The sequence below is a fragment of the Ambystoma mexicanum genome, chromosome 10 (genome assembly GCF_040938575.1).
Source record: "Ambystoma mexicanum isolate Mex_15411 chromosome 10, UKY_AmexF1_1, whole genome shotgun sequence".
Classification (NCBI taxonomy): Eukaryota; Metazoa; Chordata; class Amphibia; order Caudata; family Ambystomatidae; genus Ambystoma; species Ambystoma mexicanum.
In genome coordinates, this window is record NC_090932.1 from 1597224832 (window position 1) to 1597246358 (window position 21527).

The window sequence follows — 21527 nt, forward strand, 5'->3', positions numbered from 1 at the left end:
CCCCAGGCTTACCTGATCTGCACTGCTGCGCCACCAGTGACCAAGGCACATCCCAGCATCAGGTAATCTTTGTCTTGACCTAGTAACACCTCTGGAAATTTTAAAGTCTTCCTTTTTGTGGAGAAACCATTTTCCTCAGAGACTTTCAAAAGCTTTCCTATAAACGTGAGCACTTGCTTGCCCGTTGAGTTTAGACTACTGCATTGACTTCTATGTGAGACGTTTATTGGCTTTAGAATAAACCTGACATTGGGACTAACCTAACCTTAACTTGGTCAACCTTGGTGCGATTAATACCCTAACTTGGCAGGGTCACAACCTAAAACCAATAACTATCCATTTTGGAAAGTTACTCATCTGTAATACTGCGTTTCCTCCTTCCTTCACAGCAGAGATAAATACATATATTTAGTCAAACATTGCCTGGACATTCCCTTGCTGTATGTTATCAAATGTTGCTGCACCCTTCAACCTCGGCTTCTCCTCCATCTTTAGCGAAAGAGTCTAATAAAACTAGGTGGTGATGATGTAGGCATGGTGAGTATATCAAAGACGTTGTTCATGTAATATTGTTTGTCATGTCAGACAATGTAATTTACCACCGGTGGCAAATTTAAAACCTTGATAGTATTTCTTTAAGTCAAAAAAATATAAAAATATGGTTTGCAGAGAATATTTTTCCCTGTGGTATTTACCACTGGTGGTCATGCAAAATTGTAATACTGCCCAGATTACTATCTGGCAGAGCAGTGATTTACCAATTTCACTGTTATGTAATAGACACCCTGATCTCAGTTTACCTTGTTGCTTCTAACTGATAACTATCCTCTGGGTCTGAGTATTTGTCTGACCTCAAAGTACCATATTTTAGCTACCTGACGCTTAAATTCTGGATCGGAGCGAATCTAGACCTATGACCTCAGGGATATCTGTTCTCCTGAACTTCTGTTCTAGATTTAAGCACAATATGTTTTGTCATACTTAAACTTACTTGTGCTTCAGAAGTTAGAATGTCAAAGGACTGCGCTGTGTTTAGCATCTGATTTCAGCTACAGAGCCTCATAAGTGTTCCCAAACATGCTAATGGCATTTTTATTTTCCTTGAAAGTCTTCCAAAGTCCCTCCCTCCCCGCTGTCTGGTCAGATTGGGGCTTAAAGTAATTTCCTCTCTGATTTGAAAGTCAGAAGGCATGAGAAGGCATGAGAACTCTACCGGTCTTCTTTCCCACCTATTAGCCTTTCTCTTTCTGTACTGCAGGTCATTTACTCCCAAGATTTAGCACATGTCTGTATTTTGACTTCCAAAAAAATGTAATGACTACCGCACTTTAGGACTAGAATTGTATGAATTCCTCTCCAAAATAGTTAAGTAAAACAGAGTGGACTTTGGGTCTTGGTGGCTATATACCCCTAATCTCAGAGCTGTGTGTTTTCCGGGAGGCCAGGTTTGGAGTTCTCAGTGTATACCTCTGCACTTCTTTACAGGTCTGCGCTGTCGATCGGACTCAATCGACGAGAGCACCGAGGAAGGACAAGACAGCCGGATCTGCTGGCAGGCAGCTATCTTTAAAGTTGGGGATGACTGCAGACAGGTTAGCTACAATCTTGCTGCCATTCGAAATGCTACACATGGTGTGTGGCTACTTTGGTATTAGGTTTGCAGAGCCTCAATGCAAGTTTTTCTTTTCTCTTTGACAGGACATGCTGGCCTTGCAGATCATTGACCTGTTCAAGAACATTTTTCAGCTGGTCGGCCTGGATTTGTTTGTGTTCCCCTACAGAGTGGTAGCCACTGCCCCTGGGGTAAGTGTTGGGTGGTGTACGAAAAGGAAGTCTCTTTTGGCCTTCATCTGTCCTTTTTATTTTATATTCCCCTTCTCTATATTAAGCAATCCTTCTACTTCTCCTTTTATCATTTTTTTTGCAACTGATATTTTTATTTCTAGTCTTTGCCCATCATTACGAGTTTGCTGGTAGGCCGCCAGTAGTACCGGTGGCCAACCGGCAACCTTGGCTTACTGTTTCCACCAACCGATATCCCGGTAATACGCTGTTAGTAAAGGTGCCAGTGCTTCAGTGATTTATCTGCAAGTAGGGGCCTGAATTACCGTCGGGTCAGCCCTGCCTGTAGTTCACAGCCTCTCAGTCTGTCAGTCGAGGAAGAAGAAAGGGAAAAAAGGTCAAAAAGTGGAGGTATGGGAGGAGGAGAAATAGAAAAGGGATACACAGAACTAACAAATTGGGAAGATATGATGGGATTTAGGTCAAGAGAATATGATTGTATAAGGAGGAGTGCATATGTAATAGTAGGCAGCAGATCAGGCAGAGTGCTGATCCTAAGAGGGAAAAGAAGAAAATGCATGGTAACGAGCATTTACCAGTTAAGGCGGTGTGACGAATCTTGAGGTGTCGTCACTGCTTTAGATGGGGAAGCCCCTTTCCATGAGGCCAGGGTTGCTGATAATCCCCTGGGGGTGGTACTCAGCGGGAGGATCTCATGGGGAGGGAGGACACCATTGAGAGTAGTGACTTTTTCGGTTGAACACTGTACCCCTTTGACCATCCCAGCTTCCCTCAAAACCCCTTCAATTCCACACTACCTCATGCACTCATGTGCTTTTGCAGTGTGTTGGGTAAAGATTTGGGGTAGTACCCTTTCGGTGCTCCAACAGCATTAGCCTCCTGGTAGTGGAACCCAACCTTTGGTATAAGTCTGTACTACACAGGTTGGTAGTATGGTAGAGCAGCAAGGCTTATCTCACGAGGTGTCAATGTGAGCTGTAGGGTAGTTATACAAAGATTCACAGTGACAAGTATCCAAATAAACACTTACACTCAAGGTTTCTTGAATAAACAATTATTAATGTATTCATCAGTTATTTGAATAAGCCTTCTTTAGAAGGGAGCAATATAATAGCAACACAAAAATACATTCAAAGTACACACTCTTAGTTTCTAAGGGGGTGAGACACAGACACTTCCTACACCCTTAGGTGACTTAAATAGCTAGGGCACTGTGGACATTAATATCTTACTATTGGCATTTAGAATAGTACTGAGATGAGTGTCAATGAAAAGGTTATTAAAAACAAACAACAGATCACAAATACTTTTGGACCCCCCAATGCAGAGTACGTTAACCCCTTCCTGGAAGGATGAGTGCAACACAATGTCAAAGGAGTGAAGAGTCATTCAGTGAACCTGGCGAGGCCAATGTCAATTGGGCAAAAGTCTATGTGGGCTGAAGCACGTCTTGCAGGTAAGTAAGAAAAGTCTTTGCACAATGTTTTAGAAGTCTTAGAAGAAAAAGAAGAATCAATGTAGAGCCACAAGCTGTAAGACTTGTGAGTAGTAGAAGATTCAAGCAACTCTACAGCAAGAGGTAAGTTCTCTTAGACTGTACAGTACCTTTAGGTAGAAGAAAAAATACAGCAGGTGGCTTCTGTTCCTGTGCAGCTCTGCAGATCCTGGTGTTCCTGGACTTCAGTCGTGAGGACTTCAGGGGACTCCCGCACTGCAATGGGACGGTCATCGACCCCAACCAGCAATCTTCAAACAAGTGGCAATTCAGTGTTTCAGCTCCTCGCGTCTACTGCAAAGAGCACGACTGCGGTTCCAGGCTGTTGAGATGGGCAACGCACGCAAACTGGTGTTCCTCTCCCTGGCTCTTCGGATCCAGCAACAACTGCAGTGGAATTGCAACCAGCTTCGAGAGGATGTCCAGGTGGCTTACTTTGGAGTTGATTGGTCACACCAACTCAAGGGAAGAAGTCATCCTTTCAGGGTTTCTCTAGTTGAAACGAAAGTGGACTTTAAGCACAGCAGCAGGGCTTCACCGGGCAAACCAACAATCCAGGAGTTGCAGCACTTATCTTCTTTAAGTTCTTCTTCAGATTACTTCGTCCAGTGGTCGACTTCCAAGACAAAAAACCTCGCCTTTTATGCAGGTTTCTCACATTCATTCCAGTCTAGCTGCCAGTCAAACAGCAGGACAGCTGTCCTTGCCGGATAGCCATCCGGCCAATGACCTTTGGGTGCCTTCCTGTAACCAAGGGGATTAAGCACAGGGAGTTTTGGGCACCTCCCTCACTTCCTGCCCCTGCCAGACACACTGGAGCCAGAGGTGGGCTTCACTCGTGAATCCTGCCAAAGACAAAATGAACAAAGGGACCAAACCTGGTTTGGCATTGAGAGTAAATCTCAAGTAGGCCCTTTCCACAGAGAAATGGTGAAAAAAGAAGACCAGGACCATTTTCACAAAAATGGCTCCCAAGGGTGCTTTACTGCAGCTGTGAATTAAGCCCGCAGTAAAGACACACTACGGTAGTAAAAAGTCAACCACTGCCACCAGCTATTAATTGCAGAAAGGGTAACATAAAGATTTTATATGGAAAGCTAGACAAAGGGGATACTAGGTAACCCCTCCACCACCCTATTGTAAGATAGTGTATGTTGGGTCTAGAAAGTTACAAATGTAAGTAAAGTCAATTTCACTTTACTTCTCTTGGAAACAGTAGTTTTTCCAAGAGAAGGTATTTAAACCTTTCGGAAATCTGAAAGACTTCTCTGGTGCTGTGTGCCACAATGTAAAAAGATGACTATGGAGTTTGTCAGACTCCAAAAACCAATAGAAACACAGAGTTCAAATCACATAGAAAATACATGAGAAAGTGGGGAAAAAGGGTCTCGCTCTCTCCAGGTAAAAAGGAAAAAGTCCTAGCGTCCAGCAAAGGAGCTGGGGGGTCTCTACGGTAGAGAGGAATTGGCACATTTCTGAGAATTCTCCCTAGCACCCATCCCCCCCAGACTAAGGGACAGGAGGATTTAATCCACCCCTGGATGAATCTCCTTACTCCAGTCGGTCATACTTTCTGGAGAGCCCATCAGCATTTCGGTGATTACTCCCTGACCTGTGTTGTATGGTAAAATCAAACCCCTGAAGGCTGATAGACCATCTTAACAATTTAGGATTGTCCCCCTTCATCTGCATTAACCATCTCAAGGGTTGGTTGTCTGTTTGAATTACAAAAGTAGGTCCATACAAGTATGGTCTAAACTTCTTCAAAGACCACACAATGGCAAAACATTCATGTTCTATGGTTGCCCACCTTGTTTCAGTGTCCTTCAGTTTCCTGCTGATGAAGCAGATTGGGTGTTCCCTGCTTTTCCCATCCAGCTGACTCAGAACTGCACTTATACCTGTATTGGGAGCATCCGTTTGTACAATAAAGGATTGGTTGCAGTCAGGAGCTCTTAAGACTGGAGCCTGACAAAGGGCTTTCTTAAGTCCTTCAAATGCCCTAGTGCACTCCTCATTCCACCTGACCTTCTTGGGGAATTTGGGTGAGGAGACCACATTTAAAGGAGAAGCTATGGTCCCATAGTTCTCAATGAAGTTCCTATAGTAACCTGTAAGGCCTAGAAAGGCTCTCACTTGGGTTTGAGTAGTAGGGGTGGCATAGTCTTGTACAGCTTGTACTTTGCTAGGCAATGGCCTTATTTTACCTCCTCCTACCTCATGTCCACTTTGCTCTGACCAAGTTGACATTTGCTTGCCTTTATGGTCAAATTGGCCTGCTCAAGAGCCTGCAAAACATATCCTGGGAGGTCAATATGCTCTTTCCAAGTAGTGCTGAACACTGAATGTAGCAGGTGTATTCTTTAGTCCAAAAGGCATATCCTCAAACTGGTAGAGGCTTCCAGGGGTGGAGAATGTACTTTTCTCCTTGGCATGGCCAGTCAGAGCTATTTGCCAATAGCCTGAGGTTAGGTCAAATATACTGAGGAACTTGGCTGAACCAGGTTTATCCACCAGCTCATCTGTCCTAGGTAAAGGATGGGCATCAGTCGTGGTGACTGCATTAAGGGCTCTATTGTCCACACAGAATCTCAACTCTTTGGATCCTGCCTTTGGCACTAGGACAACTGGACTAGACCATGGACTTGTAGAGGGCTCTATAACCCCAAGATCAAGCATCTTGTTGACCTCTTCCTTTATGTGGGTTCTTACATGGTCTGACATTCTGTAACCCCGGCTCTTAACAGGGAGACAGTCACCAGTAAGTATATCATGCTGGCCCTAAGGGGTCAAGCCTGGTAATAGTGAAAACAGAGGGGCAAACTGATTTAACAGAATTTTGCACTCCTCCAGTTGTTCCAGAGTCTGATCTGAAGAGGGATTAACTCCTTCTATTTTTCCATCTAAAGGTTGTCCCCTGAGGAGGTCAGGTAGAGGTTCACTCTCCTCCTGCCCAAGTCCACCAAATAATTGACCTCTCCAAGTTTACCCACAACCTTGAAGGGTCCAATCCATTTGTCCTTTAAGGCCCTCTGTCTTGTAGGTACCATAACTAGAACTAGCTTGTCTTGAGTAAACTCAACCATGCTGGCCTTCTGGTCATGTCAATGCTTAACCAGAGCCTGACCTGCTTTCAAGTTATCAGAAGCTTCTGTCATCATGTGTGTCGTTCTCCTTCAGAGACCCAACACATAGTCGGCGACTCTCACTGGCTTGAGGGTAGGAGTACTCTCCAACCCTTCCTTGATTTGGGCCAATCGACCTCTAACCGGATTAGCATAGATAAGCTCAAAGGGGCTGATACCAACCCCTTTCGGAGGGACTTCTCTATAAGCAAAGAGAAGGCATGGCAGTAGAAGGTCCCACTTTCTTCTAAGGGGTTCCTCTAAAGCACCTATCATACTCTTTATAGTTGTGTTAAACCTCTCCACCAACATATTGGTCTGGAGATGGTAGGCTGTTGAGAACTTGTAGGTCATTCCACAGTTGTTCCACGTGGCCTGCATGTAGTGGGACATAAAATTGGTCCCCCTGTCTGAGATAACCTCCTTAGGAAACCCAACCCTGGTAGACATACCAAGGAGGTCCTTAGCCACTGCCTGAGCAGTAACAGTCCTCATAGGTATGGCTTCAGGATACCTGGTATCATGGTCTACCACAACCAATATAAATCGGTTGCCTGAAGATTTGGGAGGGTCTAAGGGACCAACAATGTCAATCCCTACCCTCTCAAAATGGACGTGCACCACTGGGAGAGGCACCAAGGGTGCCACATGCTTGGCTCCACTCTTGCCAGAGGTCTGACAAGTGTGACCGCTTCTACAGTACTTATCTACACCAGACCCCATCTTGGGCCAGTAGAAATATAGAGAAATCCTTTCCTTGGTCTTCTTAAAACTTAAGTGACCAGCCAAAGGAATCTCATGGGCTATCTGTAGAAACTGGGGTCTCACCTCCTGAGGCACTACAAGTCTTCTGTAGTACCCTGGGTTAGACTCTATAGGCTCACTGTAAAGGAGGCCATCCTCCCAGTACAGCCTGTGCTTCCCTGGCTCTTGCCCTTCCAGCTGGGAAGCTGCCTGTTGGCGAAGTCCTTCAAGAGTAGGACACTCTCTTTGACCTCTGCTGAAGTCTGCCCTACAGGGGCCGCCACCTGCAAGCAAGGTCTGCAGCTCAGGATGGTCTTTAGGGTCTAGATCTCCAACAGGGGGAAGGGCTTCTTCCAGCTCTGAGTCGTCAGTAGCAGATTCACCATCCTCCGGTTGAACCTCACACTCACACTCAGCCTCAGCTGGTGTAGGAGTCACAGGTGTGACTTGTGACTGTCATCTTTGGGATGTCCTGGTTTTGAGCTCAGGAGTTCTACTTTTCTTCTGTCCTGAGACCTTGGGTTTCCCCTTTGTCTCTTTCTTCCTGGATTCAGAAGGTTGTTCTTCCTGTGGACTGGAAGTTATTGGTGTCTCTGTAACTTCCCATTGAGAGTCATCCAAAGTGAGTTCTCTGGCATTCCTAGTCTGCTCCTGTGTCCTTTAACTGGGAGGCCTGGGGGTGCTTGATACAACTCCAAGAGCGTTTAAGTCATTCCCCAGCAGGACTCTCCCAGGCACCTCATTTTGTACACTGGCAGGTATTCTTACAGTCATAGTGTTGCATTTGATGAGAGCTGGTAGGATTGGAACCATCTGGATAGGGCCTCAAGCAAGCTTTGTGCGGCCTTTGGGTGCCTAAGCAACATCCCCAAGACTGAAAAAGATTTCATCCACCACTATAATGCTGGACCCAGTGTCTCGAATGGCAGGGGTTTCCTGCCCATTCACAAATAAACTGTTTTTGTAATATTCTTTGGTATTATCTGGAATAGAGTTATACATTCTGCTGTTCTCACACAGAATGCGGTCTCCAGCCATAAGATGAAAGTTTCCACTTACCAAATGATATTCTCCCTCAGGGATGAATGCTAAGGAGACAATGTGGACCCCTGAAGGTTTACCCTTGCATCTGGGATTGGTTTATATTGACTATTTTGAATAAAATAATTTTGAATGCCAAAATGTCAAAAAAATGATATCTAAAAAAAAAAAAAAATTAAAAAAAACATTCGAATGTGGGGGGGGGGTACCCCCCAAACCCCTGTTTTTTAAACCCTTTTTTTACTCACGAAACAAAAACAAAACATGTAAATTAAAAAAGACATTTGAAAAAAAAAATGTAGGTATAATTTTTTCGACATTTTTGTCATTCGAAATTATTATTTCGACATATTAACTGGATACTTCTGGGATCCCCTTTCACATGGTCAGTTGACCCACAAGCATAATATTTTCCAAATGTTTTGACAAATGGGGCCTTCTGCTGACCTCCCTCTGATTTAGCACCAGAGGATTCACTAGACTGACCTGGTTTCCCATATGGCTTACCCTTCTTATGTTTGTGGCCCTCTTTTGATGGGAGGTTTCGTTGTCATCCTTCTTGTGCTGCTTCCCCTCATCCTTCTTGTGAGGGCCCCAGAATCCTTGTGAGTGGCCCTGTTGGCAACCCACAAGTCAGCAGCCTTTGCTAACTTCTTGGGCTCAATCTCTTTAGAGTCAGCCAAGTGCTGTCTCAGCTCAGGAGAGCAGGCATCAGAAATAGATTCCAACAAAAATAGATTTCTCATTCCTTCAAAGAAGTTCACTCTGTAACTCTTAATCCAACCATCTATGTTTTCCAAACATTCACACACCTAGGTAGCCCAAGGGGGTCCCATCAGTCTTTTTGAGGGTCCTAAACCTCTTAAGGTACTGGGAAGGAGTTTTCACAAATCTAGCCATCAAAGTTAGCTTCACATTCTCATACTCCAATCTTTCAAGTTCCCCCACCTCCATTACAGCATCAGTTGCAACCTGGGGGAGCCGAGACAAAAGCCAAGGAATCAACTGATTCCATGTGAGACCCTGAATCCCATGATTATATTCAAAAGCACCCAACCAATCCAAAATATCAAGTTTCACATCATACATACTGACTGCTTCTTTGGGAGGGCAAGGCCTCTTTGGACTCTGTTGCAAGCGCATACCTGTGACCAGGAGATTTAAACAAGTGGAGCAGCTTCTCAGTACATACAAAGAGACCGTGCGGCTAGAGAGAGTGCTGTGGAGGTGACTGGTTCCTGGGCCTTTTCAGGTGTTTGGAGGCAGCATTCGCCTTACTGAAGCCTGAAGACACGAAGCAGAATTCCCCAGCAGGGACCGTGAGAGCCAGAGAAGCCGATAAACTGATTGAGCAACACAGAAGGACATGCCGAATGACCGCTACCAGCTTGCCGCAGGAGAAGTAGAATATGCCAACCAGAGCCGGTGAGTCCTACCAAGGGAAGCCGGGCATATTGGCAGCCATGCAAATACCAAATGAGTATTAATGAAGCATATGAGCGAGAAAGAGCAAAAGAGCATTTCTTTGAAAGGGAAGAAAAACACAAGACTTTGAAGTTTGTGACTGTGTGCAATACACATGTAAAAGAGTTCCTGGCAGGATAATATACCTGGCAGAAATAATATTAGAAAAAGCAAAAGCAAGAGACTATCAAGTTTGGAGGGGTGCGCATTGCCAAATGTCTGCATCCAAGAAAGCCCTGGCAGAGAGGAGTATACCAGGCAGTTGCAAGTGTGTGCATCTAAGAAAGCTCTGGCCTTGGTTACCAGCGAGTATCTTCTCTCCACTTTGGTCTGCCTGCCGTGTCAAAGGCCTTCTCTAGATGCGTTCCTCTCTCGGACACCTTCCGTTTCTCCGCTTTGCTGGTCTGCAGGTCCTTTGCCAGACTCTGTCTGTTCTGAGACAAAAATGAAGATGCATCATTCTCTTCCCTCTGTGCTTTTAAATGACAGCTGGCCAATGAGAGCATTCAAACAACTAGAGCGTGTGCCTTCGTTCTTGTCAGTAATCTTCATTGGATGCTTGCAACTAGAGCGCAGCCTGTGTTCCTGGTCTTGCTTGATCTGCAATACTCTGTTCATCTTCCTTGTTGCATTTTTCTAGTAGTTATGGGAATGGAAGTCCATTCTTGATGTTTTACAGGTAAAGTCTTAAAGGTCTGGGTAAGTGTTCTTTAACCGCAAGTCAGCTGGGGATGACTTGTAGGTAGAGGCTGAGAAGGTGTTTTCATTAATTTTAGAGGGTAAGTGAGATCTTGACGACTCACATACAGATCTCATTAGAAGGTCTTCAGCATCCTTCCTAGGTGGATGAGGGGAGGTGTTACAGTATGCCATTAAGGCATTAGGCAGAGATGGGGTATCCTGAAAAGAAGGGGGATACCATGCCTCATCGATGGCACCATGCTATTCTCCCGGAGGTTGTCTCACCCCGATGTGATCCTCCCTCATATAACAGCCCCTAGAGCAGGGATCCCCAACGTGTAGCTCGGGAGCAACATGTTGCTCACGGCACCCTAAATTGTTGTTCGCCAGTTGCCCTGGGCCATGGTGTGAAGGCCTAGAATGGGGTGCTGAATGAATGAGACCTCAGTAGCACTGTAGTCAGGACAGAGTCCTGGACTGTGCATGAATGTTGGCCAATGAGCTGCTGTGTTTCCAGTGGATTATTTTTATACATGCAAGATTTGTTTGGTGCCACCATGCACATACTTCAGTAAATGTCCTTACTTGTTATGGTAGTGTCATTGCTAAACCCTGTCATCTCCAGTTACTTTGCCCAGCTGACAAATGCATTAATGAGTACAATATTTGAACCATGTTTGTGCCATGTATTCTGTTCTTTGATACTAGTATGAGCATAATGGACAAGGAGGTGGTATGCATACCCAACTTTCCTTTATTAAATAATGTGCATGCACACTTTCTGTACAAGTGATGTTTGTGTTTGATCCCACCATGTATATTTATCGACAATATTCATTTTGGTGTCTCCTGTATTTATTATTACATAGTGTCCTAGCGGAAAATGGTCTTCGTTTGATAACCTGCCCATCTAGCACATGGTTAATGGGCAAATACGGTAAATGCATGACACATTGTTCATAATTAATTTGCCCTGTATTCCAATCCAATTAATGATTGTTAATAGGTTTAAACTAACATGTAAATTCATTGATTCAAATACTCGGTTAACAGCACCACACCCCTCTATGAAGTGGTTATCAAATGCTCAAAGGTTTGACCAATGTTTGCCACCAAGTCTTGTGTAAAATCCCTTTTGGGCAGAGTAAATAGGCTCCAAATAATTGAGAAAGGTATTATTTTTATTCCTAACCACTTTTTCACTTCACCAATCCAACAGCCTTCTGGAGATTTAATACACACCATTTGCCATAATATTCCCAAATAATTCTCAGGAGGTAACCTCCAAAGACCAGATGAAGTGATCTTTAAAGGCTACCATGTAATGACCTGAAGTACTAATTCATATTTATATTTCTCCATTAAGTCAGCAACATTTAAAAACATGTTTCATATTTTTCATACAATTCACACAGAACAAGCCCAAAATAAAAAAGCAACTTTAACACAATCAAACTTTCTATGTATACAAGTCTGAACATTACAATTATATATAGCATAGCTCCCATGCATTCCACGCTTCTGCAAAACAGAGAAACAACAGCAAATGAACAGAAAATGAACCAAATCTTTGACTCCTATTTTGCAAGCGCACGTTGTGCTTCCTCCTGCACACTTTCTTAATTTATTGAGGAGTGGGTACATTTAAACGTATCATTACCACCAGCCTCCTGCATTCTGGGAATCTTATTTGACAGATTTCTCCTTGCCATTTTATATGTGTATGTAAGTCTGTATATAAGGCTAAAGTGGGCAGCCTGTGTATATTTTGGACATCTGACTTTTTTCCCATCGGAAACGCTCTTGCTTTTGGAGCTATTTTGAGGTGGCTTAATGCACCAAATGTAGTTATATTGCATCCCTATTCAAATGGACCGTGACTTACAACCGCCCATAACCATAAGTATTTCTCTTCTCCAGGGCAGGCTACAATCGCACTTGCACTGAAATTCACTTTATGATTAGCAGAAAATCCCAGATGTGCTTTTAAAAAATAAGGAACATTCTTAACTGGCCTGACACTCAAATTGAGCACCCCCAATTCGGCTCACAAGGGGCTAGCAGGTGTATCTGCAGGGAGACCTGCTATTTGGCACAGGAATTTATTTTGCAACCCCTCCAAGAAATGACAGTTCTAACCACCCTAGATTTTGCGGCCTTAAAATCATGGAGCAGACCTTTGTCTTATATACCTCCAACTTCTCCAATCAGAATGCCGCAAACTTGAAATAACAACGTAAAAAGCCATTTAATCATTAATGATGCCTTTTCAGCTATCTTATTAAAATTACTTACACAAGCACTGCTCTTTCAGAAGAGTAGGCTCAGATAAAAATGAGACTGCCCCCTCATTTCTACATACATTTAAAAACTATCTACAAGGTTTCAGCCTTTGCCTGAACACCATCATTTTTATTTTCATTATATTTAATTTCAAACTGTAATTCCCAAAATAGTAACTTGTGTTTAGCAGGCCCTGTTGGAGACCTGCTGGGGGCAAGGCCAAATTAGTTGTGTCTTCTGCATAAGGGTGCATGCTATAAAATGAACCCTTCAGGTGGAGGGTGGATTAACTTTCCTAAGAGAAGTACTAGAATCAACATCCAAAAGGAATACATTGGGACCAACTGACATCCCTGCTTGTCACCTTTATTTGTGTTGGAAAACAATGTATAATTCCACAATCTTGTATTTTGGACAGATGTTGAGATGTCTGCGTATCTTGTTGGATTAGACTTAAAAAAACATTAGTGACCTGTAAGAATCTAGAAGTAGGACTCGGACACAGTGGGCTCATGTTGATTGACATACTTTTATCGAAAGGAAAAGGGTGGGGGACTGGGGAAACCCCTGCCTTTCCCTAAAGCTAAGAGGGGTTTCCCATCCTTAACCAAAACTAAGGAAACTGCCACTATGTCTTGTCTAAAGTAAATAGTCCACTGTCTGTCACAAGTCCGAAGCCTGTTTCCATCCCTCACACTATTTACTAACCTATAAAAAACAAAATGTCTTCTTAATTCAGAAGAATAGGTTGTAGATCCAATCAAAGAGTTCCAAATAACACAGGTTCCAAACCCAAAGTTCAAAATGTAAAACAAAGTTCCATAAAATTCTTACACATTTCTCTGTTGCACAAACTTCGTAGCAACCTGGGCAACAACTCCCTTGTCCTGGTTCCTTCTCTTGGCAACTCTCTATTTATTGCACCACAGCCAGGGGCAATGACTCCTTTGCCCGTTCATTCTCTTGTAGGTCCTAGATCTCTGCCTTTCTCTCTTTCTGCTTGGGCCAATTTGGTTCACTTCCCTGCCAAGTGTGGTCCTTAGTAAATTACTCTGTGGTTTCCCTTCTTCTCATGGGATTGTGCCCAAGACCTCTCTTTATGTTTGGGAACTGGGAGCCCTCTTCTCCCAAGTACCACCACGAGGAAGAGGACTTGTGTGTTTCTCCTGTAGTGGGTCCCAAACCCCCCTTCTTTGCGTGAGGGTACTTGGAGCTCTCTTCTCCCATGTACCACCACGAGGAAGATGACTTGTGTGGTTCTCGTGTAGTGGGTCCCAGACACCTTCTTTGTGTGTGAGTACTTGGAGCCCTTTTCTCCTAAGTACCGCCGCAAGGAAGAGCACTCATGTTGCTTTCGTTTGGTGGGTCCCAGACCCTTAAGTTTCTCTTGTTGGGGGACAGACATGGTTCACATGCCTGCCAGGTACCGTGACTATTTAGATGCTGACTGCACCGTCTTAGTTTCCCACCAGCCAGCCTGAGTGCTTCCCTTTGTAGTGGGCTCTGGTCTGCCCAGGAACACTGCAGTGTCAATCTTTCCCAGGACAGCTTGTTCTTCCTTTCATGCACTTCCCTATCTGCAGGAACACCGGGAGCTTCTCTCTGCCAGCTCGCCTTTCGGTCCTTCCACTGTGGACTGGCCTTGTCCTTCCAGCTTCTCTCTTGGCATCCTGATGTGCTTCCTTGCACTTTCCTGCACCGTGCTGGCTCCTGCAGCTCCTTCATGAAGGACTAGACAACTTCTTCCTGAGTCCCTCATCCATTTCTACTATGCATTGACCAATGAGCAGCCAGCAGCAACTAGACTGCTCATTGTGGTTCTTAGGAGAACTATTCATGCCTCCGCTCTTCCTCTTCATCCCAGTACTTATTCCAAGTTGTCTAGAATGCTCATGTTGGTTATGCAGAACACTCTTCATTCCTCCATGCAGCTTATTTGTCTCAATGGTTGTCAATAACATATCTTTCAACTCTTCCCCATTCTTCCTCGTCTCAGTATTTCTAACCTTAATCTCCCTTGGGTCAGTTGTGCTCTTCATAGTCCCAGTACGTATCTAGGGAAGTGGTTGTTCTTTGGGTTATAGGATGGGGGGGTCCTAGGGTCTGGTGATTGGCGAGTATATTGCATTCTCAGGGTAGGGTTGTTCCTAGTCCCAGAAGGGGTTTCCTCTCCCATGTGATTCTCTCGCTGTGCACCACCCACAGGGGAACTATTGTACCGAGGACGTACCGCCCTGGCCACATGGGAATGGTCTCCCCCATAGGGGCGAAGGGACAGCATCCACAGACTCCAATAAAATGTAAATTCCGCCACATTATGTTTCTATCAATCAAATACTGACGAAATCCACCCTGGAGTGCTACGGACTCCATAATTGGGGACTAACACCGCCAAACCACCACTTGGAATCTGGCAGTGATACCACTGGACCAAGTAGCAGTAACGGTACCGTTGAGATGCCACCAAACTCGTACTAAGCCCCAATGTCCAGTAAGGGAATTGGCCTATAACCTTGAGGGGCTAGTGTTCCAAGAAATACTTGTCTAAGGGGATGACATAATGCCTGTCTTGACAACAACAATAAACATAAAACGATTTGGTATCCTTGAAAAAAGCTTTCATTTTTTTCTCAAATTCTTTTTTTGTCTTACCGCAATTTTTTATGCCATTTTGAAACTATAAATCTGACCAGCAGTGTACACACCCCTCATTAAATCATGGTTCAGTTTTCTTTTCGAGATTCTAGATTCTGCGTCGAACCATGGTGCATCCATTTCTATAACCTGGAACTCCTGAACTTGGGGGCACGGTTTGTCAATAGCTCTGTCCTGGATAGTTTCTCCTAAAGACTCAGACAAACTGACGCTTTCCTTTGTGGCCTCTGAACTGTTCAACAGTTTTAAGAGAATATGTTAATTTCTTGTGAATTAGTAATTCTTTCCAATGCCTCTTTTTCAAGCGTAGGCATCGCCAACCAGCCTATCTGGCTGTCAGATATCTTCTTTGTGGTGCCTACCCTGGCCATTGGAAAATTAACTCAAGATGATCAATGTAACATTTCATAGCATTCCTGAAGAAAAAAAACATCCACAATACAGTCATCAATGACTGTGGAACAGTATTGCTGATCTTGCATGCTTAGGAATGCACCATTTGCCATTAGAGATCCCATAAAATCCTAGGCAGAATCTCATGCTCAGTTTGGGGCCATTTTTACTGTCCATACATTTGCACTAATATTTTGCTCGGGAACCTGAAACCCCTGGTAATCTTTATTTACTCCTACTCTATTTTTGAACAGCTGGACTGGTCCTATATGTCTATAAATGTACTACTGACCACTCAATTTCCTCAACATTCCTTGTAAACAACCACTTAACGTCAAATGAAGTTAAAGGCCTTGCACTTTTCCTTGACTAGAATAACACGTTGTCTAGATAACTATTAAGTACTGCAAATTAAATGTTCTATATGCAGTTTTAATTTTGTTACATTTCTAATTTGTGTTGCAAACAATTTGTCCGCCAACTGTGCGCCGATATATTCCGTCGAAAAATGGATGTTGCTCACCATTTCATTTGATATGCCAATGTTGCTCATTGCGCACAAAAGGTTGGGGACCCCTGCCCTAGAGTCAGGATCAGGTAGCGACTGCCATCCCCTCGACACATGGGGAGAAGTCACAGCCGGGAAAAAAATGATATCATTGGATCTGTCACAGTACCCTACTGGACAGGAAAGTGGACCAAGAAGAGGGGTACTGAGAGCTGGGTCTCCGACCCGTTGCAACTGAGAGAAATAGCCACGGCACAGCTTGGGAGAGAACCAGGCTATACTTCTGCATCACAGTACCTGGGAGCCAGGTCTGCTCACAAAAAGGGTCTGGGGCCTCAAGACGACTTGGGAAAGGTGTCCAGGCCATCCTTCCTTGGTGCAGGCCCTGGGAGTCAGGCCTGCTGAGTAAAGATAAAAACTTAGCTTGACCATTAAAAGCACAGGGACAATTTTGCATAAAGCGGAAAGACTCTGGGGGAAGGGAATCAACTGCTTGAGTCTTATGATTGCTTTTCTACACCTTTTTGTAACTTTTGTTTTGAACTACAAAGCTGGGTTGGCAGCCAAGAGACATATCCCTTTTCACCTTATATTTAGTGAGGGAAAAGTTATGATTTGGACATAGGATGGCTGACTTTTGGACATTCTGACACAGACAGTTGCATTAGCTAGTTTTGTTGATGCAGGGAAACCCCTCTTAGAGATGGGGCTAGTTTGGATTTCCTCCAACTCCCCTATTCCGGTTTTGTTATTAATAAGTCTTTGCCATTCAACATGTCACCCATGTGTCCAACTCTTACTCCTACAGCCTCACAGCGGTGTGTAGTACCTTGGAAATAAGTAGTAGAATTGATGGAAGCGTGGTTGTGCAATGGCCCCTGAGATGTGCTTGGGAAGCCCTTTAAGTGGGGAGCTCAGAAGAGTCAGGTAGCAGTTTTTAGGCACCCGCTGCACATCCCAGGTATGTAATCTGGGATCGCCAAGCCAACTTTCACAAGTGAAAGCCAAGGATTAACTGTGAAAAAGGTATATGCAGAAAAACACAAGGGGAGTAACTGTATAAGAACTAAAAGCCATCCTGCAAGAGCCATGCGTGCATCGCTTCTCCATGAGGGCAAATTCACTAGTGCAAGTTGCAGAGCTGATGAATTGGCATAATTTAATTGTCTTGTGTAAGGTAGATTTTCTATTTGCATATCTTATCCTGTCTGTCCTGTTCCTCCCAATACTACTGCTGCACTCTATGATTTGTTTCAATGAGTTTGCAAATTTTTCATTGGGTTTCTCACCCACCTCATGCATTTACATTTGGTTTGGGGACACTGGGCCCTCTTTTTAAGGTTCCAGTGAAGGGAGACCTTTCCCCTTTATTTTGCTATCCATGCTTTTCCTATGGCAGCACCCCCCTCTTATTGGGTGTGCTGCCAAGGGCCCCTCAGGCCTTTTGCAATTTTGTTTTGAGTGCACTAGATAGACTTTAGATCTACCAGCGCACAAGTAGTCATTTCCCTTTTATGACACGTGTGTATTTACCTTTACAGCACAAGCCGTCTTAAATGGAGTACTGTGAGGACATTTTATGTCTCCTCTTTGTCCTATGTAATATCTTTTGCTACTTTGCAGGCATCCTCTGAATAGGCTGGTGGCAGTTGCTACATTTGTACCCTTTTTTGCGAGTGCGTTATCACACATTACCTTTTTAGCCCGGATAATACCCTTAAGAGGACCATGTACTCATAATAGCCTATTTGCCTATTTTAAGTCCAGTTCAAGATGGCCTGTCCTTTATTAGCTGTCCCATCTTGGAAGGTGGGTCCCCATTCTTCATGCACCTTGGCAGGCAATTTGCAAGAAGCTGGCAAAGGCTCTCCGATGTGTGAGAGCAGGCAGGAAGTAGGCAGAGGGGCTGTCTGCCCTCAATCCACATTCCTCCATGCAGTTGGATGTTACTACCCAGATTCTGGGAGACTGGCTGTCCACTACTGGACAGCTACCTCCATGTTTGCATATTGCAAGTGCCCTTATTGGAGGACTGGGGCCATGCCCAACCCAGATTCTGGATATAAAGAGAATATAGCAGAAACCAGGTTCTGTCCTACTTCTGCATTCTCTACTTCTAGGTTCCCTGTTGTGCTCTTTTATTTCTGATGGTTTTGTACTGCATCTGATTTGTAGGTCAATTGTTCTTGTTTTTTCTTGTGCCCCCCCTTCACTTTCGTGCCCCCCCAGTGCCTCCCTCCTTTCTGCCCCCCTCCCCTGTGTGATCTCCCCTATCCCCTTGCCTGCCTGTTCTCCCCTCTACCTACCTACCCACCCTCTTTTCTCCCTGCACCCCCTATGGTGCTCTCTGTCTCACCTATCTTTTCTAACTGATTTTCTATCGACTATCCTATCCCTCTTACTAAATCTGGCATGAAGAAGTTAAAAAGGGACATCCTGGTCTCCAACCCAGGCCTCTCTATCGCTGATACCTATACCAGTGATTCCTCCAGACAGAACCCAACCGACATACTCTGTCGTTCCCTCTCCAGGCCTATGGACCCCGCCATATGATCTCTGTTCTCTCTCCTTTTTCCTCTTCTCCCATTAATGGTGGTACCCGGTGGGAGGCCCTCCTATCCCCCTCCCACTCCTCTAAGACCATCATTAATGTTACTTAAATGGCACCGTCTTGGTCCAGGGCCCTCAGGCCAATCTCCTCCTCTTTGATTGACGCTTCCCATGCCGTATCAACTTCCTTTCCTCTCCTTCTATCCCTTCTTACCCCTCTCTGGCTCCTCTGCTGCCTCCTTCCTCTGCCACCTTTTCGGCACCCCCTGATGCTTCTCTGGCCACTGTGTTGAGTCCCACCTCTACCGCCCCTCTGGCACTCTTCTCCCTCTGAGTACCCAGCCTTCTCTTCCTTCCTCCTCTGCCAATCCTCGGGCACCTCCAACACTTTCGCAGGGTGTACCTCTGGCCTGAAACCATCCTTGGAAGTCCTTCAAATGTGGCAACCTGCTCCACATCGCTACTCTCAACTCTCGTTCAGCTATCAAACACTCCTCTGACATCTGCCATCTCCTGGAAGAGCTCAATTTGGATGTACTCACAGCTTTACGGCCAGCTCTGTCACGAGTTTAGACACTCTTCTTCCTGATGGCTATAAGATCCTCTCCAAATCCAGAACCAACCGTTCCAGTGGGGTTGTAGCCTTGATTTTCCCTGCTTCTATCATTACAATGCAGCACTACTCTTCCTTTGAATGCCTGGTCTGCAGGTTCTCCATCTCTCCTGGCCTCTCTCTCACTCTGGGCACTATCTACAGGCCGCCTGGCCAGGTGGCCCTCTTCTCCTCTGAGTGGGCTGACCTCTCCTCCTCGATCCTTGCCTCTACCTCCCAACTTCTCCTACTCAGAGACTTGAACATCCACCTGGATACTACCAGCCCTTCTTCAGGACTCTTTCGCAACCTCTGCGATTCTCTCTCTCTATTCTTACTCTGGGCCGCCTCACTCTGCAGGACACACCCTGAATGTTCTGATCTCCTCAGACTTCCCCTTCTCTAACCCTCTCACTACTCCTCTCCCTTGGAGTAATCACTTTCTCCTTTCTTCCCACCTCTCTCTTCCCGCAGGTCAAGCCGACTCCAGCACTGCCACCTACCTTCTCTTTCATCCGACCCATGAAGCGTGTGTCAGTTGAGGCTTTTGCCGCTACTTTCTCTCCTCCTCCTGCATCTTTGTCTGACTCACACCCTGACGGAGTCCTCTCTAACCTTCATCTCTCTATCTCTGACACTCTGGATGTCCTTGCCCCTGTTATGAGGATCCGCATGAATCCCAAATCCAAGTGCAACTCTTGGTGCGATTCCGACCTTGCCGCCTTTAAACGCAAGTGTAGGGCGGCGGAGAGGAAGTGGAGGGCCTCGGGCGCACCCCCTGACAAACTGGCCTGCCAACTGCTCCAAAGGCAGTACAGACTCTGTCCTCTCTAAGAAGAGAGCCTACATCCAAGCCTGCATCTCTGTGGAATCTAACAACTCGGCCGAACTTTTCAAAATCTGCAAGGTGCTGGCCTAAGCTTCTGCAGTCTCTACCTCTCCTGTTCCCTCCCAGTGTCTCTGCACGGCATTGGCTTCTCATTTCACTACTAAAACGCAGGACAACCTGTCCACCCTCTCTTCCTCTACCTCCTCTTCTACCACTCCTGGCCCGTCTGAGGCCGTCTCTCCTCCTCCTTTCCCCTGTTCACCCCAGACGATGTTTCTAGACAAGTCCGATCTATGAAAGTCTCTTCAAAGCAGGTTCTCCCCTGCTTATCCAGAACTATCAAGGACCACATCGACCCCCTTCCTCCAGCTTTGGCTTATTTCTGCAATCACTCCTTTGCCACTGGAACTCCTTCCCTCCCCTCCCCTTTAAGCACTTTCTTGTGCACCCCCTTCTAAAGAAGTCCTCGACCGATCCTTCGTCTCCGGCTAACTATCGCCCGATCTCCATCACTCCTTTCCTGGGCAAACTCTTGGAAAAGCTGGCCATCTCCCAGCTTAATCTACATACTGAATCCGTTGGTTGCCTCTATGACCACCAGTCTGGCTTAGAGCTGCCAGAAGCACGGAAACTGCTCTCCTGAACACCTGTGAAGACTTGCTCTCCAATCTTGACTATAATCTCCATTCTGTCTTCATTCTCCTTGATCTAGCCTCTGCTTTTGGCACGGTCAACCATGCCATCCTGCTCAATCGTCTCCAGGACAACCTTGGTATTACTGATCAGGCCCTGCTCTGGTGACCTCCTTCCTCACCGGCCGGCCCTCTCAGGTCCAACTGGGGTCTTTCCTTTCGTCTATCCCTCTCTCTACTTGTGTTGTTCCCCAGGTGTCTAACCTCCCTCCCTGGCTTTTCAACCACTACCTGGCACCTCTTGCCCACCACTTCGCTACTTTCTGCTCCAATTTTCAATGTTATGCGGATGACACTCGGCTCTCTTTCAGGCTCCCCTCAGCCTCCTCTGCTTCTTCTCTCATACCAGACTGTCTGGCCGCAATTCAGGAATGGTGTGGCGCCAATGATCTCTGCCTTAATGCCTGTAAGACTGAGATCATCCTCATTGGGACACCCGCTCCCTTCTTTCCTCTCTCTCTCTCTGGTCGCCCACTCTGGGCCCTCTTCCTGCTCCTTCCTGTGAGGCTTAGTCATCTTCGACTCCACCATCTCCTTCTCTCCCCACATCTCTGATGTCTCTAAGAAGTCAAACTATCAGCTGCACCTCCTCACAGGTATTCCTCCTTTTCTCACTTTTCCCTAGAAGCTCACTGTCTCCAGAGCTCTGGTCCACACTAGGCTGGACTATTG

The 21527-nt window shown here is 45.4% G+C and overlaps 1 protein-coding gene across 2 annotated transcripts in view; it reads left to right on the plus strand.

Moving 5' to 3' along the window:
- Positions 1–21527, plus strand: part of PI4KA (phosphatidylinositol 4-kinase alpha) — a 2470135-nt gene that overhangs the window by 2196946 nt on the left and 251662 nt on the right. For both annotated transcript variants that reach the window (XM_069619956.1, XM_069619957.1), the window contains 2 exons: positions 1486–1592; positions 1699–1803. In XM_069619956.1, coding sequence (XP_069476057.1) covers positions 1486–1592; positions 1699–1803 — 212 coding nt within the window. The remainder of the gene's footprint in view (positions 1–1485; positions 1593–1698; positions 1804–21527) is intronic.